The 27,370-nt window shown below is 46.5% G+C and overlaps 1 protein-coding gene across 1 annotated transcript; it reads right to left on the bottom strand.

Moving 5' to 3' along the window:
- Positions 1–209: 209 nt before the first annotated feature.
- On the bottom strand, positions 210–26,347 carry LOC144935806 (delta-type opioid receptor-like). Its single transcript, XM_078862578.1, has 5 exons — positions 26,213–26,347; positions 24,023–24,365; positions 5,663–6,018; positions 3,026–3,237; positions 210–2,163 (listed from the first exon to the last, which is right to left on the bottom strand). The coding sequence occupies exons 2-5, from the start codon at positions 24,304–24,306 to the stop codon at positions 1,693–1,695; spliced, it is 1,323 nt and encodes a 440-aa protein (XP_078718704.1). The 5' UTR covers positions 24,307–24,365; positions 26,213–26,347; the 3' UTR covers positions 210–1,692.
- Between the last annotated feature and the right edge of the window lie 1,023 nt (positions 26,348–27,370).

A 27,370-nucleotide genomic window follows, 5' to 3' on the forward strand; every position in this document is an offset into this window, starting at 1 on the left:
CGCTAAGTTTTTTTTCGAGGGCTCAAGCGTCCCCCCCCCCTCTTCACCTTTCTCCGATCGAGCCTCTGTTCTGCAACAGCACTTGTATCGCGGCTACTTTAAAATGTCGTTTTAAAAAAAAAAAACGTTTTGCCCCGTTGACACTTTGCGAGTGTGCGGTTGAAGGGCGAGCGACGTGGGAGCGGCGTTGTCGTTCCTCCACGTGCGTCCGTCTCATCTCCGCCTGCGCAATGTGATTGGAGACACGCTTTCAAAACCAAGTGTCGAATACGAGCTCGTCATCGGAAAGACGACGAGGAAAATATTTCACGTCGCTATCCCACAGTTGAAAATAAATGTTATTGCACCATGTGTTTCTTTTTTTTTGGGAACCCAGCACTACGTCTTATTAAAAAAAAAACTGCTGGTATGTTTGTTGTTGTTGTTTTTTATTTATCTATCTATCCACTAACTTTGTCATAAATGTACATAAATATTACAAAATAAACAACTTGGTATTTCTGCCACTGGTACACACTTGCAAAATATAACTGCTTTAAATATATTTTTTCAATGTGAATATTTTATATGTTCACGAAACTATCTGATCGTAACAGGTATATACAGTTTTTTCAGCTTGGTGACAGCAATCATTTGCTCGGCCTTGTATAAACACGATGCAAATTCAAACAATTTTTGCAAATAGAGAATATTTTGATTTCTTTCATCTTTTATCCTGGTCCACTCAGCAACTAAAACTGACAGTTCTGTCAGCATGGAAAGTGCAAAGTATTATGATACAGATGCGATCCGATTATCAGAATGTGAGCACACAGCTTGTTGTTAGAACTGACTCTTAACATAAATAAATTCCTGCATGCCATAGCTTGCAGAATCGATCAGTGTTAACAATCGTGTAACCATTTCACGAAGCCTCCTGGGACAATTGTTTTAAATATATTTACAGTAAATAACGTTAGGTTAAAATGTTAATATCTACAATATTCCAGTTGTATTTTGTTGCAAGCGCAAGATGGAAACCTTCTTCATTTAAAACAAGCATGTGTCCAATGAACACGTCTGATTCCTACCATCATCTACAATGAAATTAAACGTCAAATTCAAATACATTCCCTCGTGGATAAACACAACCTAAATGGAGTGCACCCGCCTTTGTATCTCTTGCCTTGCACAAGTTCTCTTGATGTGTGTGTGTGAAATTTGCTTAAGTTTCTTTTGCATAAAATCACAAGCACAAGGGGGGGGGGGCTCTGGCGGTCTCGCGCTCTCTCCAGTAGCACTCCACCGGCAGAGCCGCGCTGTAAACCTCAAAAGCAGCGCCCACCGTCTGCACCCTCGTAAGGACCCATCTTTCGCGAGCGACGCTGATACCCTCTTTGCACACAAAACCTTCTTGCAGCCGCCTTCACTCGAAGCTTCCCTTCCTCAAGGTCAGGCGAGATCACGCCGCACTTCAACCACCACCACCACGGCTATGATGGGTGTGGGACGTGAAAATGTAGGGGAGTGGGGGGGGGCGCGCGTTAGGGGAAAATAGCAAATAGCCACGGCGGGGGTGGTCGTGGTGATCTCGGCAGTTTAGGGAGGAGGAGGCAGCCTTCGTCCGAGCCCCGTGGTGAGCCTCAGCTAGGACGTGGCGTCGTCCCTCATCCCCGGCGGCGGCGAGGACAACGGCGACAGCTCCACGTCTAGTCATGCGGGCGGGTGTGACGACGTGCGCTCCATGCCGGTGACGGCGGTGGTCTGCTCGGCGAAGAGCGTCGGCGACAGGAGCCCCGCCTGGGTGACCGCTCCGCAGAATCCGACGCCGCCGCCGCTGCTGCCACCGCTGCCCCCCCCGGCGTGGTTGTTGTTGTGGCCGCCGGCGCGCGCCGCGCGGTGGTACGAGGACGACGTGGCGCGGTCGCGGCGCCCGCCGCTGCCACCGCCGCTGCCCCCGCCGCCGCCGCCGGCAGGGAAGCAGAACTCCTTGAAGCAGCGCTTGAAGTTCTCGTCCAGGAAGGCGTAGAGCACGGGGTTGAGGCAGCTGTTGGTGTAGCCGAGCGCCACGCACGAGTACCACGCCGCCGCCACGAACGGTGTCTCCTGGATGGTCATGAGCGCCTTGGCGATGACGAACAGGTGGATGGGCGTCCAGCACACAATGAAGACCGCCACCACCACCTGCGGCCACGGTGCGGGAAAGTGCAGGGCACTTACTACCTTTGTTTTGGGATAAAAATACAGATTCCCCCCCAAGGGTTGCACTGCTCTACGATAGAGCTGAACGGATGCTTTGTCCGGCGGTGTGACGCTAATACCATAATTGGGATGACTTTGGGATTCAAATGTCCACGCTGGCATTATCAGTGTGTGTACTCAGTGGTGTAGGTGATGGAGTGTGCAGGCAGTGCAACTGCACTGGGGCTCATGGGCTGAAGGGGCCAAGGCTCTGGGTAATGAAGGGGGAGACATTGGACAGGGCGTGGGCTCCATTTCATTCCTCGCACCGGGGCCCATGCCAACCACGCAGTGCCACTGTGTCGACTCCGCGTGCATTGCAAATGTTTTTACTCTCTAAGCCAAAATAAAGTTGTTCCCAACAAGGCAATAATATTGCAAACTTCACTCCACGCCAACTACTCCGATCGCATTTAATGCATTTTGGGGGTTTAGCCACTGTGGGTGCACGTGTGTGTGTGTACATGTGTGTGAGTGTGGGTCATGACGTGTGCGTTGTTGTGGGCATCAGTAGTGCAGAGGCTTACACGCTGCGACTCGGGTTCGATTCCCACTCACGTCCAACACCAGTGATGATTATGGTGGGCCTCATCGAGGTCAACTCAGCCTCAAATGAGCACCGTGCAATGTGTAAGCATCACCACTCGGGAGATAAAGACGGCCGGACGTGGTGCTGGCCACCCACCTCCTGGCGTGCCGTGCCGGCCTTTACGCGCGCTCGCTAACTGTACTTGCCCAAATGGTCTGATGAGACTACACGGGGGGGGGCACCTTTGTCATTGTGAACGTTTGACCGAGTTCTCACCAGGACCATGCGCGTGATGCGCCGGAGGTTGCGGTCCTTCTCCTTGGAGCCCGAGAAGAGGCGCACGGTACGCAAGCGCAGAATCATGAGGCCGTAGCAGATGGTGATGATCACGACGGGCATGATGAAGGCGAAGATGAACACGCAGATCTTCAGCAGGGTTTCCCAGAACCAGGACGGCGGCGGGAAGACCACCAGGCACTCCATGTAGCCTGCACGAGAAAGGAACCCGTCCACACCCCCAGGTGTAAACATTTGTCCCGCACGCTATGCCAGTCGTTTGTGTTAAGTGCCAACTGACGCAATTACGTGGATTGCGCCCGACCTCGTCAGATCTCGTCTGCTAAGCTTCGGGTCGAGCCTACATAGTGCTTGGATGGACAACCGCCGTGAAAACAATAGGCTGCTCTGGCAGAGAACAGTGCAGAAAAATCCATTGTTGTACGGTCCTCTATACTCACATCTATGCTGTTCACATTCAACGACCCGCACTGACCAGCGTGGCGAAGATTGATAAAAGGACTCCTGTGACACGAATGGCTTCGGTAGGCCCTCATCGAGCAGTGCATTGACATCAGAGCTGTACATGTGCATTGTACAGCTTCTGGAGGAGCATCCAAACATTGGAAATCTACTGCCCTCAGAGCAAAAGGTACAAACAGCTAAATGCAAAGATAACCTGATTTCCAAGTTAAACCTCCTTTCCAAGAAGAAGCCAGATCCACACTTTAAAAAGTTAGACGGTCACAAGATTGTTATCAACCAGTTTAAGTCATAACTGGCTGTGATGTTTCCATCCTACCTGCCGATGTTAGCAGTTATTTCCGACTCTCTGAGTTGCATACATGCTAAATGTCTCACTAAGACAGCCACCGTTTCTCCTTGTCCTCGAGTTGGCGCTGTCCCTCGTTTTTTAACGAGTTGGATGTCTCACAAGCACAGCCACCGTTGCGGTGGTTCGCTTACAGTGACATGCTAATCTCTCACAACACAATGGCCACCTCCACAGCTGCGTCGTCGTGGAGGTAAATCAGCTCTCCGATCTTACATTTACATGCAAATCCCATCTCTAGCCCCGCCCACTTACCCTTGGGCTAAAACCATCTCAAACCTATTTAACATCCTGCCTCAGCAGCTCTCCCGCTATATTTTTTTTCACCTGATGACTATTGCTTGTGTTGCGATCGAAACGTCGTGATATTTGTATCATTTTTTTAACTACGTGGCTTTACCGAAAGACCCAAATAATATAAAAAGTTACTTCTAACTTAAAATAAGATAAAGGAGAAATATCCGAGCTTTTAAAAAACGAACATTAATTATCTGTACCAGTTGAATTACTCTGTTCATTAAGAGCCACTGCTGCTTCGTGGTGTTTCGATTTTGCGTTGTTGTTGTTTTTTTATTACTACAGTTGTGCCCTGAATGTAAACACCTGTAATCGCATTAAATGTGTCACGTGCAGCTCATTCTGACGTTTCGCTTTTGACGTGCACCGCCGTTTTGCTCCACGTGCGGGGAAGCTTCTTCGGGCACTTGAACGGAGGCGGCTCACGCGAACCCTTCGTCGAGGGTGAACGTTGAGCTGTGCCGTTCGGTTCCTGAAGAAGCTCCCAACGCATGGAGCGAAACGTCGGCCGTCGCGCCCAAAAAATAAAAACACGCGACACAACCCGCGAGCGCACGAGAGTTGCACAGCACAACCGAGGACACCTTACGTTGCAGTCATATTTGTGAGTCGTATTGATGCTTTCAATAATACACAAAGAGTTAGTATCGTTGAGCTTAACTACTACGGAACAGCGCAAGGCTCCTCTGTATATAATCTGAATGCAGCTTAATTGAATGCCAATCGCCCTATTGTTTGCATGTCCCTTGAAATTAATACGCAGCCTGCTCGGTGCACGGTGCTACAAATGTTGCTTGAATGGACGCCTTCTGTAATGTAGCGAGGCGACTGATCAGACCATGGATGGAATGCCTGTTAAAAGCGTGATTAGGCTCGTGCCTGTTTGTTTCCCTCGCTTAATACCGGGCCAGTGTTTTGTACTTCTGGTGTTGAGCCACAAAAAGCCATTCGGGCTTTTACCACCCTGCCTTTGTAAAGTGAATTTCACCGATATCACGTGAGGCGATTGAGCAATCAAGAACTCGGGATGCCCAGCACTCCAATGCTTGGTATCCGATCCCTTGCCTCTAACTCATCGTGTCTGATGTCTGGTTCATGATCTTTCATCCCCGGTCCCTAGCCCTTGGTCTCCAGCCCCGGGGTCACAGTACTTCAGTCCTTGGTCCAACTGAACACTTGGTCCCTGATCTCCTGTCCCTTGTGTCTGGTCACCGGCTTCTAGTTCATGATCCCTAGCCTCCGTTCCATGGTCACCATCGTTTAGTCCTTGGCCTCTAGTAAACCTGCTAATTTCTCTCCGATCCCTGGAACCCAGCCTCGTGTCACTTACCTTGGTCTCCGGCATATACAGTAAAGATGTCCCACTGATCTAGTTGCCATCCCCTGGTACGCAGGTTCGTGGTCGCCACCTCTTAGTCTTCTGATCCCCAGTCCCAGACCCACAAGCTTCTAATCCCTGTCTGCCCCCCCCCCACCCCCACGTCCCCATCCCCCAAAACAGGCCTCACCAAATTGGTCAGGCTTGATGGTGCCCATAATCATGATGGGAACGCCGATGATGGAGGAGAGCAGCCAGATGGCGACGTTGATCAACTTGGCCTTGGTGGGCGTGCGGAAGTCGAGGGCCTTGACCGGGTGGCACACAGCGATGTAGCGGTCGACGCTCATCATGGTGAGCGTGAAGATGCTGGTGAACATGTTGTAGTAGTCGATGGACATCACCACCTTGCAGAGGACGGGCCCGAATGGCCACCTGCCGAGCATGTAGTCGGCGCTCTGGAACGGCAGCGTGCTCGTCGCCAGAGCGTCGGCCAGCGCCAGGTTAAAAATGTAGATGTTTGTGGCCGTCTTCATCTTCGTGTAGCTGCGAACAGTTGGGGGGGGGGTGCCGGGGGTCACACACGGCACGCGCACAAAAAAAATTACGACAAAGAATGTTTAGCTTACATCGTGTACGTATGACACGTGCAGTACCATGTACGGTAACAATAATGCGTTTTGTTAACACCGCCCTCTGCTGCCCACGCGTAGCCCCACAGCGTACAACACCTGTGTGGTGTCTGGTGGTCGCCCATCCAAGCACTATCCAGGCTCAACCCGGCGTAGCTCTTGAGATCTAATTGGGTTTGGGCGCATTCCAGGTGATTTGAGCAGTGTTGAACCTGGTGAGTGCTCGGATGGGTTACCATCAGGGCTTGCCGGGTGTTGTAGGAATGGGACTGCGAGGTGTCCAGCCGATGGCGGTGTTGAATGTTTGTCCCCTTGTGTGGGTGGTGGGCTTTCTCTGGCTGCTCTTGTTTTCACTCACATATAGCCAGACGCTCATTGATGACATCTCATTGCTGTGTTCTCCTGGAAAAGGTCATGTCCTATCTTTAACAAAAAGAACTTGTATTTTGAAAAGTGGGATTATTTTTTCGCAGTTTTTTTGGGTGCATTTCTCATTCGTGTACTTTATGTTTCTTGAGTAAAATCTGAAGGACTTTTATTGTTCGAGTAAAAAAAAAGATTGCAAAGTAAAATTTCTGAATACAGTACGTAGGTTTTTTTTGTTACCCGTGCACAATACAAGATGCCAATGTTCTATTTATTTTCCTGACTCGACTCAGCCCACCACCACGTGAAACAGAACATCTGTGTTGTTTTAATCTGAGAACTCATCAAATTCACGGTGGTCCTCTACTGGCCATGAGAGGGTGGCATTTTCGTCACGTTGCCCGGGAACGCTGCAAATGCCAAACAATCAGTCTGCAACGGTATCACTGAACTTGTGGATCGTAGCCAATCACAAAGGAGTAGGCAGACACACTTCGGCATGGGATCTGAACTCATTTGTTTGTATGCCGAGGCACAGCTGAACGAACTACTTACCCAGATGTTAAAACAACCTTCCTCGGGTCCCCCTTTGTCAGGCTCGTGACAACAATCAAGTTACGTATCATGAAAGATGTATGCGAGAAGATATGTCACGCGGCTTGAGAGCATGTCCGATTGTATTATCTTCACTTTTAATGACACCGCCGATTAGAGAAGAGCAAACGGCGTATGTCTCACTTGAGTCGAGGGGCAAGTGTTACTTTTGTGAATAAAATAAGGGACGAAATTATTCAAGAAATTATTTTATTTTTAAACAACAATTATCAAGCGTTATGATGACTGCGGCCACTAACGCACCAGAGCCCAAAGCGTGACTGGCCATGACGAGACGAATGAGCGAGTCTGCTAATGTAGTCACAGTGTTAAAGACTGCAGTCCACTCACAATTGCCTACACAGTCCAGTACTGTACGTGTACAAACGATTTGATGAGTCCACCGATTGGGCGACCAGGTAATATTGTGTTAAATTTCACGAGAGCTGACTGAGATATATCCAGGTTTGGTCGACAGGGTGGTCCAGATGTCTTGCGACCCCCCCCACCCCTCCATTTAATTTCGAGGCAAACCCGAATTACAGAGCGTCCTCCCGGCTTTCGCTTTGTTGAGGGCCCGTCAAAAAAGGCGAGAGTGGGGAGTTGAATACAACTTGAATACGGTACAGGAGTTGAATACAACTCGAGTAGGGTACAGGAGTTGAATACAACTTGAATACGGTACAGGAGTTGAATACAACTCGAGTAGGGTACAGGAGTTGAATACAACTTGAATAGGGTACAGGAGTTGAATCCAACTCGAGTAGGGTACAGGAGTTGAAAACAACTTGAATACGGTACAGGAGTTGAATACAACTTGAATAGGGTACAGGAGTTGAATACAACTCGAGTAGGGTACAGGAGTTGAATACAACTTGAATACGGTACAGGAGTTGAATACAACTCGAGTAGGGTACAGAAGTTGAATACAACTTGAAAACGGTACAGGAGTTGAATACAACTTGAATACGGTACAGGAGTTGAATATAACTCGAGTAGGGTACAGGAGTTGAATACAACTTGAATACGGGACAGATGACCTTTGCTTCAGAGCGGCATTGTACCGCTCTGGTCACCAGGTGGCGTCACGCTGCCTGAGTTCTTCTCGGTGTCGCTATGTCAAAATACATCATCGTCATCATTCACAATGTTTTGTCAGTCCACTGCTGGATGAAGGTCCTCGTCATACCGTGCTTTGATACAGAATCAGAAAGTGTACTTACACCGGAGGGATCTGATGCGCTACACATATTTTTTTTCACAGGTTTCCAGATACCTGAGCCACCAAAACGAGATGCACCATGGATTACTTTGGACAAATCCCTTTCAGGCTCATCGGAATAGCTTGTGCACAAATGTGTATTGTTCTTCAATGCAAGGTCCAGCAGGAATATTGTATGAATAACAAATAATTAAAAATGTGGTTATCAGCCCTTTGTCAATCCATTGTTGAACGACTTCCCCAGGCCACGGTGGGGGATTGTTAGATCGTACTTCACCACGTTGGTCAATGCAGGTTGAGCAAATGGGGTGCGGTTCATATACAACTCGCCCTTGATGTTAGCCGTGGCAGGAAATGACACTGAGGTCTCCCACGTGCAAAACGCAGTGCACTCACCGCTATGCCGCCTCCATTGCCACCATTCCACTCCTCAACACACCAACGTGGTGAACGATGAGCTCGATATAATCGCCATGCGTATGCCAGTTGTGCAAAACGATTCTTCGGCAAAACACGTGGCTTCTTCTAAGTCACCATTGCATCTTGGGGGTCGATGGCTCCGGATTGTATTTCTCCACGCACTTCTCACGTCTCATTCCACCACATTTTTCCATCTCGCCCTTCCGATTCTGTCCTGCACCAGCAACTCCAAAGCTGTTTAAATTCCATTTGAAACTCAGTGGGGTAGCTTTTGTCGTTTTTTTTCTTCATATTTTATATGTTGGAGGCTTGTTATTGCTACATTGCACAGGCGCATGTGTAGGGGTAGCTGCACGAGTGTGGTGGCTGGGTGGCTTCGAGTTGAGAGCACTGAACTGGCACCACTGACATCCTCAGTTTCCAATCGGATTTTCAGCTTCCCGTGATTAAACCGACTTCTCAAGCGAAGCGAGCTGGTGGTCGCAGTTTGGTCACTGATGAAAGCACCACACCTCCCCACGTGAGTATTGTACATCTGTAGTTTTAAAGTTACGTGGACTAAAATCACAAGCTTTTAGAATAAATTGGTCCGGCTACCCTACAAATAACGTTTCTCCATTGCACATGGCGTTCGAGAAAGGGCCCCTGCCTAGTTTACGTATTTTTATCATGACCACTCAAGCATAATTTGAATAAAACATGGTAAATAAAACTCCTAAAAAAACATAAGTGGTGTAGATGAAGTGTGGCGCATTCCTCTATTATCGCGGTCAATTCTGCTCGTACTTAAATTCTTGAAATTAGCACCTCTGAAACGCACGCCTGACATCAAACGACATTAACACAAAGCCGTTAGTGAAACGCATTAATAAACATAATGGTGCCACCGGTTGAAAGCATAGCGCATTGTATCACCCCAGCGATACTCGGCAGGTATTTTATTGAAGCGCAGAGACTAGGGGGCCGTCTCCCAGCAGCGACGCCGGCGAGAGCAGAGGCAGTGTTTGTATTGCAGAGGCTCGCGGTTCAAGACCCACGGCCACCCTGGTTAATAGAGCAGCATCGGTCTGAAATACAAAATATGCTTCATGGTGGATGATGAGGGTCCCGTGATCTTATGACAAACAAAAAGAGTAGGCCGTGTATGCTGGGGTCACGGTCCAAATGGGAAAATATACCTGAAATATTCTTAATTAGGGGAAAATGCGAAGCAACTTTTCCCCCTGACTGGCATACTATACTCCCTGTGAAACATAGCACCTTCACGATAACCTTTATGTTACAATTGGGGGTGGGGTGGGGGGGATTGGAAGTAGCCACGAGGACTTGGGTCCCTTTGGTCTTTCACCTCACGGGGTAAGCGATACTTTAGCTGGGGTATCAGACTGTGTATTTATCCTGGAGAAATCTGATGAGCTATGAAGCTCTTTTTCCACAGACGTTAAGTAGGGGCGGGTCAAAATATACAGAAGGTATGCATGTATATTGAATCTTATTTCGCACCGTAGCGTAGCCAATCATGCTAATAATTATCGGAGGTGCGGGGAAGAAGTGGGAACTGGTTGTGAAATCTGTGGTGAGAGGTTTTGGGTGTAGGGATGGTGAACATACAGGTGAAATCAGCCCATGAGTGAGGAAGGCGGCTAACGCACCCATTGGCTGTGGTGCAAACTTTCCCAATCAGTGCATGCCCATTTATGTGCAGAATGAGGTGATTAAGACACCACATTGGCCGTACTTATACACTTTTCCAATTAGGATCTTTACCATTATGTGGTGAGCGAGAGCACATCGAATGCCTCATTGAGTGAATCCACTAGGCCTTGGGCTATTTATAGAACCAAACCAAGAGGGTGGCCCACATGAGTGGAACAGAGGCACAAAGCCCCATGGCGGTGTTTGTCGCGAATTTTCAGAGGGAGGGGTGGGGGGGCACTTTTGCCGACAAGATATCAGCGTTAGGGCCGCCACACATTTGAAACCAGCATGATGTGGGGTGTTTTCACATTTGTGTATTGTCGGGGGCCGCACATCAGGGGCCGCTCTAAAGGCCACCAGGGGCCATCAATGGAGACGGCAAGACAGTGCAGTGACCAGCAAAATCAAGGAGCTGGTGAAGGGTTTGGGGGAGGGGGGGCTATCGCCCAGGCAAGAGTTTCAAGTGTAACTTATTTAGTTCATGTTCGAGAGCGAGAGGCCTTACGCTTTGCTCAAGCAGAATTCGCAGTGGTGACCGGAAAAAGTATTCTGGCGGTCGAGTGCGCCACCCATTTTTCAGGGGGCAAGATCTGTGATTTCGAAAGGAGATTCTCATACTCTCGGCATCTGGAGGTTGAACCACATCAGTACCGAGTATCCGTGGTGTTCAGTGGCTTTGCGTTGCGCGTTTCGGTTAGTTGGTTTTTAGTTGCGTTATCTTCTAGATATATAAGAGCAAAAAAATGTATGTTTGTGGGTTTGTGTGTAGCTTTGTGTGTGTTCGCGCGCTTGCAAACGATTTCGCTCTCCAACGGTGGGGTTTTACGTAAAATAAAAATAGCCAGGTACCACGCCGTAAGCCCCGCCGTGAGCAAGCGCTATTCCTTTTTCACATCCGTCAACTTTAAATTAGTTTAATTAGCGATCTAGTGCGATTTTTTAGCGCTTTCCAATTATTTATTTATAACGCGTGCACGGCCATACCAGCTCACGTGCCTTTGGTGGGGGGGCCGGCGCACGCCAAGTCGCACGCCTTCGGTGGCAGTGAGGGGGACATTTTCTTTCGTGTTAAAATTGCTAGAAAAATACACAAAACGCTGACGTTAATTCTTCACTGTGTGATGTCCCCCCCACCCCGATGCGTGCAGTTGTTACTACTATACAGTCGCAAGATGCTACCACTATAGGCCGTAGATATTACTGCAGAGCGGCCGGGGAGATCGTAGCAGCCCAGCCCCAGCCTGCCAAGGTGCCACCTCGGCCGGCTGGACAATCTAGGCGAGGCCGGAGGCTCTGCACGGGACTAGGCCTCACCACACCACTCTGTCAGGTGAGTACGTTGTGCTATAGAGTCGATAAATACTGCTAAAGAGTCAGCATGTACTACTATAGTGATAGCAGGTACCACCACAGTCGGTATGCACTGCTGTAATCATAGCAGGATACCATCACAGTCAGTATGCACTGCTGTTAGATTTTTAAAAGTAGTTTTGAAATAAATGTTGCGGTTGCGACGTGAGGACTGGTCTCCCATTCATGGGCTTGGGGGTTTGTCTGAGTGGGGGTGGGGGAGGCCGGTGGGGGGGGGCTAGTGGGGGGGCCGGTGGGGGGGGGGGGCTGGTGGGGGGGGGCGATGGGGGGGGCTGGTGGGGGGGGCTGGTGGGGGGGGTGTGAGGGGGGTTGTGGGGAGCTGGTGGGGGGGCTGGTGGGGGGGCTGGTGGGTGCACGGTGCCATCAGCTGAGGGAAGAGTTGGAGGGCTCTGAGTGGACGAGCAAACTACGATTGGACATAACGTTAACCTTGATGCTCAACAAATGAATGAGTTATTGAGTCGAATCGTGACTATGAATCGCGACGACAATTTGGCAAAAACAGTGGGAGAGCGGGGGCAGGGTGAATTGTACAGCATTACTGAATCCAGTAATGCGCACTACAAGTTTTTAAATTCACTGCTAGATCAACGCCTCTCCTGCACCACATTCGTGAGTATTATTTGACCATACTTTACCACCCTAGTCAATTGCTGTTGCTGAAGAAAATGCCCTGGACAATTTCATGTATCGCTCCCAACTGGTCCAAGCTATTGCTGGAAATCAAGTGGTTGGCTCTGATAATAGCACAATGTGCTAACCACTGCACCACTGCTCTCTCCCTCCACCACACACCTTTAATACATAAACTGTCATTGTAGTAGATGAAGTACGGGTATTACATGTGTTTGGGACCCAGACGTGGCTGCATTAACAAGCTTGGCACTCATTGCAGCAATACGGACAGCGGCATGGATTTGATGCAAGCTCGCCCAGAGCGAGCCGCTAGTCCCCTTAAGTTCCATCCTTGCCTTTAGGTGTTTAAATCCGTCAAAGCCGCCAGTCAGTCTTTGCTCAGGTGGGAGGTCACTTATTCTCCTCTGCTGTCCAGTAGCGTAACGACACATCCCCCCCAATATTAAAATATGTTCAAAATGCCCCCCCCCCCCCAATATATTGCTATAAAATAGATTGCTGTGTATATGATTGTGGTTATGGTTGTACTTTATTAATCCCTAATCTCTGCCATTACATACAATGAAACAAGAAAAGGTAAAAAAAGAGAAAAAAGAGCAATGGAATACAATACACTATAAGACATTATTGTAAAACATAAATTAAAAGTCCTTCCCATGTGTTAGTAATTTTTTAAATACTTTAGGCAAGAAATGGCAGAAAATAATTTTCAAATTTAGATTTTTTTTCTGGGGGGGGACCCCCAGACTCCCTGGAAGATTTGGTCCCCCCCAATGTTGACTCCATGGCTACGGCCTTGCTTGCCCTCACCCCCCGGTGGCCAAAGCTGCGACTTGGTGCCCCCTTGACAACCAGCGTGAGATGCTTTCAACAGTATTTGGGGCCCGGACTGACCGACTACCGCACCCCCTGAGCTGATAACGTAGTGACTACGCCACTGTTATTGCCCCTATCGTCTGGAACTACCTTTCACCAGCAATTCGTGCCGCCAAATCGCTTTCCCCAGTTCAAGTCCAGGCTCAACCCATTGTTTTCATAGAGCTGGCTGATTAACTAAAAAAATATCCGTTCATTGCAGTCACGTTTAGATTATGCATGAATCCACAATATGATGAATTGGCATAGAGTGGCACAAATGCTCACAGACTCGCATAGAGGCCTATTATTGGCATCTACAAAATAAATATGCCCACAGTTTCTGTACGGCATCTTGAGATGTGGTCGTGCTTTAGACGCTACATAAATCCAAATTGCATGATATAGTACGAAATTGCCGCCCTACTCTTGGCAGGGAAATTGGATATTGGCATTCCAAATCAAATAATTTCCAAAGCCTAATTATTGGCCCTAACTCTAATATCCTACATATTGAAAAAGTTCATTATTAATTTCTGCTTCTGTTTTGCCACTGCTCTTATACTTCGAAATGAATAATGTAATAGACGCACACTGTGTACACTTGTGCATTTCTCACATGCTAATATTGTGCTTGGCAGCTGACTGACAGTGGTGCATTTCCCCCATGAATGTTAGTGATGCACATTTAATTGAGACCTGCAAAGGTCGGTTATGCAACATCTCGTTGGGGTAGGGTCTGCAGTGGTTTATATAACAACAAAACATCTAATGATTAATTTGATATGGTGTAGTGCATGCAAATTGCATCTCACAATCGCTGAGTCGGAACCACAGGCAGAGCTGGAAGGCTGCCAGGCAGTGAACAGATGCCACTAATTGCCCTGCAGTTGTCTAAATATTAAGATGTTTTTAGCCAATAAAGTGGGAGGAAACCCGGAGCACACGGAGAAACCCCTGCGTGCGTGCGAGGAGGCGACCCTCTATCCCATACGGAGGGGACCACGTAATATAAGGCCACAACTTTGCTGGACGGAACTTTGCTTGCAATCCAGGAAACCGCACCTCAATGTCCACGGGAAAGGAGTTCTGAAACATTTCGTCGTCTGCCCGACCCACCAACGCACGCCACCTGCACAGTGCGGGATTACAAGCCACGTGTACAGCCACCATTGCCCGGCTATACCCTGCCCCAGTGGTAGATCCATTGGGAGGGTCATAACCCTGCCCCTCTCCCCTCACTACAAGAAGTTTCTAGATCCACATCTGCCCCTAAATTATGAACCCAGCAACACGAGTTTGATTCCCAGCCATGGCAAACATCGGTAGCAAGTCACATGAAGCCGTCCTGCCCTATTAGTTTACCAAATCCCCCAATATGGTGAAGTACGGTCAATCTTGCCCATGTGTGACCTTCTGCCAGCTGCGGCTTGGCAAAGGGCTGTCCATTACACTTAAAATTATTATGGAATGTTTATTGTAGTTTTGGGCATGGACTAAGTGACACGAGTAGCATATTCATACCTGTCAAATACAGTGCAATTTAGATGTGCATAGCATCCGCATGTGAACACATCTTAAGATTACAGATACAATGGGTTTTTTAATAGTGGCATTCACAGGCACAGACAAAAAGGTCTTAGGCCCGAAATTGGGCAGAGAGTGGAAAGCACAGATGGCTGGGGGAAGGGAGTTTGTACGATGGGCAGCAGAGGAAAATGAGCAGCTGCCCACGAAATGAAGGTTGACTTCGCTTCGACAGAATCCTTGGTTCAGTGTAATAGCTAGTCGGCTTTCGCCACCAATGTTATCCACAATAGAGGTTTTTAGGTTTAGAGCGTGCAAATATAAATGTGTCGTTAAACCTGCCACCACACGACATACAGCCAACTGGTAAGGTTTGTCAAGTAAACAAAACGTGCCAATTATTTACGAGTACAGCACACCGGTGTGTTGGAGAGTGCACAATGTCGTACTCCGATTGTAAATGTTGATTTTCTCTCCAACACGTCGGTGTGCTGTACCAGTAAAGAATTGGCACGTTTTGTTCACGTGACAAACCTCACGGATGTTGGAGAGCAGTGAGTGAGATCAGAGCCAGCAACGAGTCCGTGGATAATTCTGTCAACATTCGGCATGCATCGTATGAAGATGCATTCCTCCATTCTACAGCCGAAATACCCCGGGGAATTGCACCATTCCATAAGAATCAACGTGCTGTTTGTCACACGATATGTGCAGTACACCGACCACTTATATCATGAAGTAAACTACACGGTGCTCTACATATCTTGTGACCCCCATTTAATAATTATCTAAAACTCGATATATATTTTTTTGAAGTGAGGTTTTTTTTTTAAACCGAAATGAATAGGCAAATGAAAAAACACGTTTGGGGTCAATTCATTGGGGGTTTCAATACATCTGGACTTCCCTGTGCAATATTTATATTTTCCTTTAATAGCCCTTGATTGTATTGTTAATGATGATGAAGAAGATGTAGTGATCACCCTAAACACAAAGCCACCAATCATGTTAAATCGCAGAACCAGCCCATTTAGTCCTTCAAAGGAAAACCTTTGGAAACACCAGATGTTGTAGGTTTTGTTCTAGATGCATGAAAAATAATGACACCAGACTTAGTTAACTGCCACATTCAGCGCCAATGGAATCATCTAGTACAACGGCGTTATGCGATAACTCTATGTAATGACGGTGATGTATTGTGACTTTCTTAACAAGTTTGGGCTGCAAGGTGCCCAGGAGATGGCAGGACAGTAATGGATTCTTCATGTGACCCGACTCCCTTTGCGTGTTCCTATCCTCGCATGGATGCAGTTTCTCCAGGAACTAATTTTCCTTGGACATGAAGTCAAACTCCCCATCGACGAAACTATCCAAATATCCAAATCCAGAATTCTCCTGAAAAACATTCCATACTCGTCTTCTTGGTTCTTTCGGTAAAGTCGGAAAGACAGCGTCTGAATTTCAGACGCTGTCTTTTCGACAGACCTGTTCTTCACCTGAGGACGGCTGCTTGCGTTGTGGCCGAAACGTCGTGAGAATTATTTTATTATGTTTTATTTTTATTATTTTATTATCTCCCTTCTACGTGACTTTACCGAAAAAACCAAGAAGATGAATCCCTGCAGTCACGAAAGCTTTAAATCGAAATTCCATACTCGGCGATGATTTTCCTGGATAAAGGACATTATAATAACATGGTCTGAGAGATGTGGGTTATCAATGTAAATGTTTTTATTTGCACTTCTCGAGATGCAGCACTTGTGAAGCACATTTTAAATAAAAAATGGGGGTGATGATCAAAATATATGCAATTCCACCCTTCTCCCTGCAAATTCCCTATCTGGGCATCCACCAATCTCGAACTCTTGCTCGACCATATTTCTGAACTCTAAATGGGACTCCTAACCTCCACTTGGGCAACAGCTGCTACTGCTGCTGCTGAGACTCATCCATGCCCTTGGCACAATCACAATTATGGTGATTCTACCAAGAATGCGAAACTGATCCTCGTACAATTCCCAACACAAGCTAAACTGATTTGTAAAATTATTTTCTTGCATACAAGTATATTCCTTCAGAAGTCGCCAAACATGATGGAAATTGACATGTTCATTAAAAAGAGAATAGATGGTCATGCAAAACTTAGTTTTAAAAATATAGATATATTTTTATATTCTGTGTTGCATTGGGAAATGTTCACATGCTCGTGAAAGAATAAAATTAAAATAATAATAAACTATTCTGGTCACTGCTCTGAGCCTGGTACAAATGAAGGTGAAAAACATATACACGTGATAAATTAAATGGGGATTTACAGACCACTGATGCAGCTTATGATCACGGCTACTACAACACTTGGCACGTTTGGGAAGCGCACAATAAACCGTGTTCCGTATTCGATATGGTGGAAGGAAGAAAAAATAACATTTGGAAGAAGAGACCAATTTATTTCCTCAGCTGCTCAACTTTCAAACGAGGTTCTCTTGAGGTGATAAAATGTCGGTGATACTCGATGCGACAGATGGCGGTGCTTGTGGTCGATTGCATTTTTACAGGGATGAGGATTGATATTTGAGTGCTGTGTTTTTTTTTCAACAGCTTTTTCCCAAAAAAAATGTATCGACTAATACGGGGGGCATGTGTTACACTCGCACAGTGAATTGTCGCTGCTGCGCTCTTGATATTAAACCCGTCATTGTGTTGATTGCTCATTTTCTTAATTCTTAAAGTCTGGAGTTGGAAGAACAACGTCTTTAACTCCGAGACTGGGTGAGTGAATCATGCAAGGGTCTGAGCTTTAATTACTAGTTGACATCGTGGTAATTTACTGCTGTGTGTTGTATTTTTTTTATGCAGAGGAGGTTTCTACAAGCAATTGCCCAGACGTCCCTGAAAAAAAATTAAAAAAGGTTTCGGGAGGTTTTTCCAATGTGAGGATCGTATATTAGTGTTATTGGAACGCATGCATTTTTTTACGTCACAGAACAGGTTAATATTGTCGATAGTTGCGTGGTCACTGGCGACCATCTTGTAGCGCTTCAAAGAAATAATGTCTGACATTTATGATGCCTCACGCACATCACCTTTTAAAATGCTCGGTTGGGGAGGGCGGGGCGGTCGGAATCATAAGTGTTGTGCGTTCTTGTTCATGGAATCATTTGCACATCATTTCAAGGTGCAGCCGTAGGTGCATGAGGCTCATCGGCAAATATGTTTACTCCGGTTGATCGATGTCTCTAGGTGTAGAACGCGGTGTCTCGCGGCTTCACCGAGACACCCCGAAGCACGGTGAGTGATTTTGTGCGACCACAGAATGGGAAGCATCCGGAGAGATGAAGTTGAACTGGAAAAGCACCGGCCACGCTCCGGCGACTGCATATCCACGTATCCATGGCAAAGAGCAGTCTCGTCAGAGGAGGATCATTATTGATTAGTGTTTTCACCCAGGTGGTGCTCGTTGTAACCCCGAGGAAAGATTGGCTAAATGTATCCCAGACAGGATTTGGCCTTGAACCTGACAATCTACCTCGTGAAATATGAGTGCATTAATAAAACAAATTACATTTGGTATTTACGTCATCCGTGCAACATAACGGCTTCCTCGAAGGTGCTGTGTTTCACACGGACATAGTCGGTCCGTGGACGGCAATGTTGGTACGTGGTTTTACCCATTAACTAATTGGCAGGGTTTTTTCTGTAAATATAGACCGTGAGGGCATCGTGTAAGATCTGTTTTGTCCACTGTGAAGCAGGTGGCACGTGCCCACGGTGAGTGCACCCGCCAGTATTAACCAGGGAATGCCACGGGTGCCGAACCACACAAACTATGCAAAAGGCGGCACGGCCAAGTCGCATCTCCCCCCGGAAGTGACGTCACAGCGCGGGTTGGTAGTAAAGACAAGGCAGACGAATCTTTATTGCACACTTAATCCGTTTAAAGATTGTAATGTTGATATGGTCCATTCCTCGGTGGCCACTCCTTCAGCATCAGCCATTATCCCATCTAGCAGTGTGTTTTGCCCAAGCAATAAGAATTTTAAGGCAAAAATGTGCCGATTGACACAAACCCTGCCTATTCCATACTCATAACGTCGCGCTCAAAGCCACAGGTTTTGGGTAAATGAAAACAAACCCAGTTTGGGAATATGTCCCGTAAACATCTGTGACGGAGTCGTCGTTGAGTGCCTATCCTTGATGTTTATGCTACGCCCGGACATTGCGACGGAACCGCAGTGTGGTATCCGTGCACGGCTTACAATGATGTTGCTGAAACCTACAGATTGCATAACGGCCTCAGAGGGCAGCACCAAGCCTATTTGGCATCCATTTTCGAAAGTGCCCCTTTGCAGAAAACGTCTCGTACCTGGCATCTGAAACACGGAGTTGTATAATAACATCCATTTGCCCAGGAAGCCCGACTCGTCTTAAAACTGCTTCGGGAGATGCATCGTGCATTGGGGATGTCAAGGGATATTTTTTGCCAGTGTCAAGCATAAAAAAGAAATAACAATAGGTTTTACCCTTTCTGGAAATAAAACAGGTGTTAAGACGCGCAAACACCAAATAGAAACTCCTCTGGTCTAACACCGTTTTGAGACGAGGCTCAAAAGAAAGCTGTCTCTGGTGTGGATCAACCAGTTTCAAGGACAATCCATATGTTATCAGAGTATGTTTTTTGGTTGCATTCTGACCACAAGTATTGTGGTTAATGCAGACATGATTCCTTCTAAAAGGTTTCAGTTTGGTGTTTTAACATCTTAACACCTGTTTTGTTGCGGAAAAAAGGGGGAAAACCGATGATCAGGGTAAACCCTATTTTTATTTTTCATACTTTAAGACTGGCAAAAAAGGTCCAATGATATAGCTGCTAAACCCCGAACCATTAATGCTCTTGCTTGATACAGCAATTTTGCTGTGACGGTTTCACCTGAAGACGGAAGCTTGTGTTGCTTCCGAAACGTCGTGATTTAATTTATTTGTTTTCTTCTTTAACCTACGTGACTTTACCGATAAAACCAAAGAGTATGAATCCTTGCAGTCACGAAAGCTTCAAATCTAGAACTTGCATTGTCTTTGGACTGTTCGCCTTTGGCATTCTCTCGTCTGGCACTGTTTCTGGTGCAGGCCAATCAGATTCAAAGGCGATGCGTAAATTGCCAATGCTTGTTTGTTTGCATATTCACTCCAAGTACGTGTGGTTAATGTCGACTCGATTCATTGCAAACAGGTATCTATTTGGTGTGTGACCATCATAACGCCGTTTTTACTCTCAGAAAGGGGTCAAACTTATTCCTATTTTTCATGCATTGAGATGTTGGCCAATATACTGCTTTTCAGTATTTTTCTTGTGTGAAGAGACTAAGAGTGGATTGATAAAAACCGATGCAATTGAGGGGCAGGGGGGAGGATCATTACATCACGTGACTGTGAGGTGGCGACAGCCTAGGGAGATTATCATTCAGCAGTGGATTGATGATGGTTGTGAGAAGAACTGTCAAACTCCACACAGATTGGGTCGCCAGCCTACTTGTTCCGCTGCCTGCAGCTGCTACCTCATTGCTCTTTTCAGGTGGTTGCCACGCATATGTCGAGCGTAAATCTTCGTCTCCACCCTGCCATCTGGACCGCTTCTTTTTACATATTCCCCCAACCCCCCCTCCCCCCCCCCATTATGTCGCGAGACGACGGAAATTTCCATTCAGATCTCTTGCAGCTGGCATCGCATGTGTCAAAGAAGAGCCCTGGGAGATGACGTCACAGAAAGACGACTTCATGGGGTGACATCAACAGGCCTCCGATTCCACACTCGGGGCACACCTTTTTACACGCTTTCATTTAACTCACTCTGTCTGTTGTTGTTGTTGTCGTTGTTGTCGTTGTTGTATCCTCAAATCTTGTAACTCAATTTTAACCCACTTCCCAATGTGGTATCGACTGCAAACTTGGTATACTTATGTCATACTGATGACAACACTATATTCTATCATTACAAATATATTTTTTTACATTATTTTTTATATGTTATGTTTCGCTTAGGTCTAATTGTCCACGGTCAACTGACGTTGGCTGTAATTGGCCACAGTCCCTTACGTTCTGGCAAGCTTCGGTGTCACTTCCTGGAGTCGTGGAGTTCTTCCATTACTAGTATATTTCATAAAAGCGTGTTTTTAAAAAACGTTGTTTTAAATATTACTTTTTTTATAGATGCCCTGCAAAGAGATGTCCTTTGCATGGCAATCCAACCGGAGGTAATTCTTAAAGCAGGAATAAGCCAATTTCAGCAACAACAACAAAAAACCCCAACATTTAAAGTTTAGGATTTTTGTTGAATCATTGATTGATGACCAATTGGAGACTTTCAACTCTCGACACTTAAACATCCAGTTTAATCGTGGAGGGCTGAAACCCAGATTTGAACTTTAGGTTCTCGTCGGGATCTCTGACACCTGAGCCACCTCCAATGCCGGTGTTGTGTTAAGTGTTGTTCTTATTCATATACTTGTTGAGTTTTCCAGGGAAAGCAGAATGCAAAAAATTCTACGAACAATGCACAGTAAATAAAAAAACATTTTTACAGAAGTTACGATGTAATGTAAATTTGAGAAAACCTTTTAAACTCTGCTGTTCTCGGAATTGTTCATGTGTGTAATCTGACCATTTAAATAAAGCAGTGAAATTATCAATGAATCTTACAAAGCACATTACGTCCACACAAAATTGTGCACACACTCCATCCTGCATTCAAAACCATCCTGGGCCACCATTACCAATGGCCCATCAAATGTCAAGATAAAAATGTGATGTGCTGATTCATAATGAGCCTCGGCCAATCTACTGCTGGATGAAGGCCTTCCCAATCCATCTCTAACGATACTAGAACGTTAATAATTAATCTACTCAAAACCTGCACGTGAGGTGCGTACGCATTCATCCGAATGCCTGTTTGAAACCTTCATATATGTTGCGGATAAGCTTATATTCATATCATATTTCATGTATCATTTTCCCAATGAGCCTATGTACAATTCACCTGGAATGCGATCAAGCTAAGCAAAGTTGAGCTTGGATAGTGCTTGGATGGGTGACCACCAAGCCAAACAGGTGTTGGAGGCTCCCGTGGGGCTACACGATGGACAACAAACATCTATTGTTCTTTATATCCATGCTTCCACATCCACACTCTCCCCCACTTCCCTGCCTCACCAACCTGCACTGGCCAGCCATGGGGACGTTTGTTAAATGACCCCTACTACCAGCTTAGTGCAGAGAAGCCCTCATCCAGCAGTGTATTGAAAATGGGCGAGCACATGTGCGCACCCGTGATTTATTTCCAACAACAGTTTTTTTTTTAACATTAACGTGGTGTAGGAAAATATAATATCAGTAAGGGTCACGTTTATGCATGTAGTATGTGGTGACAGTATAGACCTGTATGTGCCACGCATGATACGTCTTGTTTCTGCAAAGACTGTTGGGAAAATGCTGTTATACTGTTTGATTTTTTTTCGGTAAAGTCACGTAGGTTTTTAACAAAATGCTGTTAACAAAAAAATTTCGTGGAACACTGACTGATGGTCACGCTTGGTACATCATTCAATCTGGAGAAGGCTCGGGCCAGGTTCTGATACCAAATGCCGCTTGTGTGCACAGTCAAGAATGTAATCTTGATGGATAGACTCATTGTTCAGTGGATGAACTAAATTCCACTGCTCCCTATGAAAAAAATCGATCTTTGTTTTTCAGACAGAGTATACCTCGCATAGTAGATAAAACAGTGTTTCAGCCTTCATTGATAAACGTACAGATAAATTAACCTCATGGCGGGTCCCAGGGGTCCCATAAGCCCCCGGCTCTCGCGATAAACATATTATAATGTAAACAAAAACTTTGCTCTTTTTCACCAATGGATTTGAAGGATGGTGGCAAGTGTTGTCTTGTTAAACTGTGCATTTAAAACTGAAAACTACTTACCTAGAGTACCTCTATTTGAATACACTATCGAAAAGATTATTTACACCCCTCTGTCAATCATCGTGTCTCTCCGTGTGGATTTGTGAACACACTTTGTAAACAGTACATAAAATAGTGCGCGTCTTCAATGCGCTGTTCATATTGTAACAAGCGTTTATACCAATGTTACTCTACAGAGTTGTGGGTCGCCGCTCCTCTTATACGCATTGATACGAGCGGTATGTGGGGACTATGGCTTAACCGCAAAAAAAACCTATCTGCACAGATGCATACGGGCAAGAAAAGTATTATCAAACAGGAGGAATTCACGGTGCGACGCATCTCATCTGTTAAATATCTGCAGGTAATAGGATTGTCATCGATTTTTCCTTGCTGCAGACATTGGTAGGTCACAAAAATAATGAAGATAAGAGAGCAGTTTCACTGTATTATGCATACCGTTATGACAAATAAAGGACTTGAGTCGTGTAGGCAGTTTGAGCAGCTTTGGATGATAAGACTTATGATCCTGCCCATACCCGAGCATGGAGTGCGTTCGCTTGTTCAGCTCTTCTGCGCATTCGTCCTCGCTGCTGCGCTTGGACACGACATGACAACAGAATGATCCGCGCCAGGCGGGTCGCGGCGTTTATTTGCGCGGTGGGACGGAGTCGCCAAAAATAAATTAATTACGATTTTGACTTCCGTTTATTCGGGACCCCGTGGTCATGCCATAAGGTTCATATCTCTACGTTCTATATTTAAGCCCACCCTGAGAGTTGACGAATAATGGTGGTGGAATGCTTAAAGTTAATATTGTGGGACCCATTTGAAGTGTGTCATTTTGGATGCTTTTAGGAGACGGATGCAAGGGCAGGTAAAGGTAGAAGATTATTTTAACGGCTGATAGATCAGCTGACTATGCTGTCAGATTGCAGAAAGAGCCCTGACACAATGTCTTTTGAAATTAGGCTGGTTACATAATGCCGCCACGTTCATTTTTTTCGCAGCAGCAGCGTTCCAAACAACTTGGCACAATGCGCAGCACATCCCAAGCACAATTCACACTTCGGGTAAAATAAATTCTGCTGCAGCCTCGGCAAAATATCAACAACTCAGCAAGCAATTCGCATATTTCAGTCAGAGATATGGTTTGAACTCCCCGCAACCAAGCAGCAGTTTGCACAAAAAACAAATGCAATATTAATGAAACGAGGGTTGGCTGGGCACCGCTGGGGAACGAGCGCGCGCGAGTGTGGCGTGCGGTGCAGCTCCTTACCGCAATATGACGTACATGACCAGGATGTTTCCGATGAGGCCCACGACGCACACGACGGCGTAGAGCGCCGTGATAATGCTCACCACGATGGGCGACGTGGAGTAGCCCTCCGTACCGTTGCACGTGATGTTCGTTCCGTTGAAAGCACCCCAGGGCATATCGCTCCCGTTGGGCCACAGCTCCATCGGGCTGGGGCAAGGGATGTCCCAGTTTTGCCAACTACCCTCCATGCCACTGTCATCGGGCGACTCCGGCGCGGAATTCTGTGAGGTCGCCACGCCCATCGCGGTCGGTTTGATTGCAAGAGGAGCTTGCGCCCGCTGTGTCTGGTCCTCGTCTTTATCTGCAAAGCGGGTAAATAAATAAATATAGAGAGACGGGGGCCGTGGATGTTTGCGCCGTGTAACCCTTTACCCGCTCCAGCTCCATGCTGGGGTCGGAGAGACACCGCGCGATTCTGTCTTCAGGGACATATGTTGCCCGAAATCTACGACGATCGCGGATGAAACATGCAATGCAGTCTGACAAATTGGTTAAAAGATAAGTGTTAATTGAATGCGTTAATTACAAAGCAACTGCACGTGCTCATGGGCAGATATTGCGCCATGTATATTGTTTTTTTATCGAACCGAAAGCAGAAACGCCCGCGATTCCAAATAATCGCATTCGGAGCACGAACAGCGCACGATAATACAATCTACGATTTCTGAAATTAAAAGCGGCGCATTGTAATTTTTTGGGTTAAAAAATAATTTCTAATAGCTACATTAAAATACATCTATTTTACGCACCGAACTCTCAAAATAACCACGGTGAATGATAATTTTAAAGCTGGGCAAGAAAAAACGATTTAAATACCGACATATCATGGGAGGTGGGAGGGTGTGGTAACGCACAGCCTGTTGCTTCGTGCTGTGAACGGTTTGATCGGAACAGACATAGCTGAACAGAACGTAGGATGTGATGGAGCTTGGATGCTCTGATGGATGCTCGGATTTGTATCGATCGCAACAGCAGCGTGGGCCCCTATGGCACACACCCCCCAATATGTCACCCCTCCATTGACAATTTTCAGCCACATCTACCGCACACGGCCGCACCTTGTGGTCGCGATTTTTCCATTTGTGCAACATCAAAAGAATTCACAGCGGCTGTGTGTTTGGGAGAGAAAAAAACGAGGCAGTTTCAGCCTTTAAGACAGTTTTTGGTATGGTATTTGTTTTAAAATGGTCCATTTTGAGACACTGATTTTAAAAAATAAATGACGTTTTATCTTTAAAAAAAATTAAATGTCCCAACTCTATTCACGTTTTGCAGATAAATAAACGGAGTGCGTTTTTTTATGCATTCGAACAGTCACATCAAATTAACGACAATGTATTATTTAGCTAAAGTACACATTAAAACTGTTTAAATACAAACGCCGTTGATGCTGGAGTCAATTTAATGATATAAATCAGCACGTAGTTTTCTGGATTCAGACAACACCGGACGACTGACCCAATGAAAATGCTCCGAAGCATGGGCGCTAGACATTTGGCGGCGATACTGCAGCAGTGGAATGCATTGACATGCAAGGAGCGTGTTGCGTGTCTGGGAGCGCACGGGAGCGCCCGCACACCCAGAGCGCGGGCGGTGCTTACAGATTAACATTGCCAGACCCTTATCCTGACGGGACGAATGACTCCTTCGCACGGCAATAGCAATAGCAAACAAAACATTGCGCGAGGCAATATCAATTGATGACAACACGGATGAGGACATTAACCGTGCACGATAATAATTCCAATGTAGCCGCTCGAGATCCTGAATGAAATGCCACATCACGTTTTGTACCCATGATCTCAAATATCGGCAGCTTCTGATTTAAAATATACACAGCTTCTCACCACGAAGCGCATTCAATCACAGTATTAAGTGCTAGCGTTTCACACGTAGAATGTTCTGCTCAAAACACACGCGCACACCAGCTAATAAATCATGCTACACACAGACAAAAACACCTACCACCATCCAACAATATATATTTATTTATTTTCTCTCTCTCTCTCTCCGGAGCTGCAATACAGGACTGTGCAAATGTGCTAGGACAGTTATTATTTGGCCGGTGGTAAAAGCGGACAGTGCTGCTTGTTGTTTAATACGCGTGCGTGCGTGCGTGCGCGTGAAAGCTCGGTGTGCATGATTTACCTGCTCGAGGTCTGCGGGAGAAAGGATCGCGAGGATGTTTCTGCAGCCAGCCAGCTCCCTCGCTCGCTCGCAGTGCAGGGATATGGCGCGCGCCAGCGGTGATGAAATCGAATGCAGCAAGACCCCCCCCCCCCTTTAACTGTGCACGCGCACGCACGCACGCGCACGCACGCACACGCACGTGTGTTTGTGTGTGTGCATGTGCACGCCCGTGCTTCCACACATTCACACAAACCATGGCAATTGCAAATAAATACAAAAAGCCAACAATTAAGATCCCTTTTGTGATTGTAATGATGATTGTTACATCGGTGGTATTTGAATCAACGTAAGCTTCGTTGGAAATAAATGCTGCGGGAGAGATTTGAATTGTGTTCATATTTTTCTTCCAATGAGTGCATGTGGATGTATTCAACTTCAAAATAACGACGTGAGATATGGTTACGATATAAATTTAAATATTGCATGTAGATAGTGAGCACACTGTGTTGTTTTCGTTCCATTTAATGATGCAAAAAATAAATTGTGACATTAAATCCGTGACGTTTATGCATCGAAATGTCTGGTTTACGGTGGTTCCTATGCAAACTATTTGTGTGCGTACACGCACACATCATATACACAATTTTGAATGCCACGCAACCGTTTGATGACGCTACACCACCACCGTCACAAAGACCATCCGTTCAAAATTCAAATCCCATAACTTTAGCGGTTGCCATTGGACCGCAGACGTTGCTATGACAAGCGAGAAAAGAGCCCATGGTCTGTGCATGTGTGCGCGTGTGCGGGGGAGCCGTCGTGTACGTAGCGGTGAGCGCTCGAAGCGACGAACCGGGTGACCCGAGTTTGATTTCCGCTCAGGGCCAACACCAGTGAACGAATTATCCGAATCGGTCCTGAGCCTCCGTGAGGTCGACTTAGCCTCACGAGTACCTGGTGCGGTGTGTATACATCGCCACCACCACGACGATGATGATGACCACCCACAGCACTTCGCGTGCCGGCCTTCATAGCTGCTTGCTCGCTAACGACGATTGCCCCGAATAAAAACACAAAAAATAGATTTAAAATTTCGGGGATCTTTGTCTCGCTCGTGGATGCATGCGTGCGTTCTCTGGCTCCGGGCCTCTGAACGCACACATCCCCCCCCCCGCA

This window comes from Lampetra fluviatilis, chromosome 14 (genome assembly GCF_964198595.1).
Source record: "Lampetra fluviatilis chromosome 14, kcLamFluv1.1, whole genome shotgun sequence".
Taxonomy (NCBI): Eukaryota; Metazoa; Chordata; class Hyperoartia; order Petromyzontiformes; family Petromyzontidae; genus Lampetra; species Lampetra fluviatilis.

Excerpts from the sequence above, each read along its gene's own strand:
- LOC144935806 (XM_078862578.1), bottom strand. The coding sequence starts at position 24,306 with ATGGGCGTGGCGACCTCACAGAATTCCGCGCCGGAGTCGCCCGATGAC. Across the intron at positions 6,019-24,022 it reads GTCATGTACGTCATATTGCG|CTACACGAAGATGAAGACGG; the intron begins GTAAGGAGCTGC and ends AACTGTTCGCAG. Across the intron at positions 3,238-5,662 it reads CATCAAGCCTGACCAATTTG|GCTACATGGAGTGCCTGGTG; the intron begins GTGAGGCCTGTT and ends TTTCTCGTGCAG.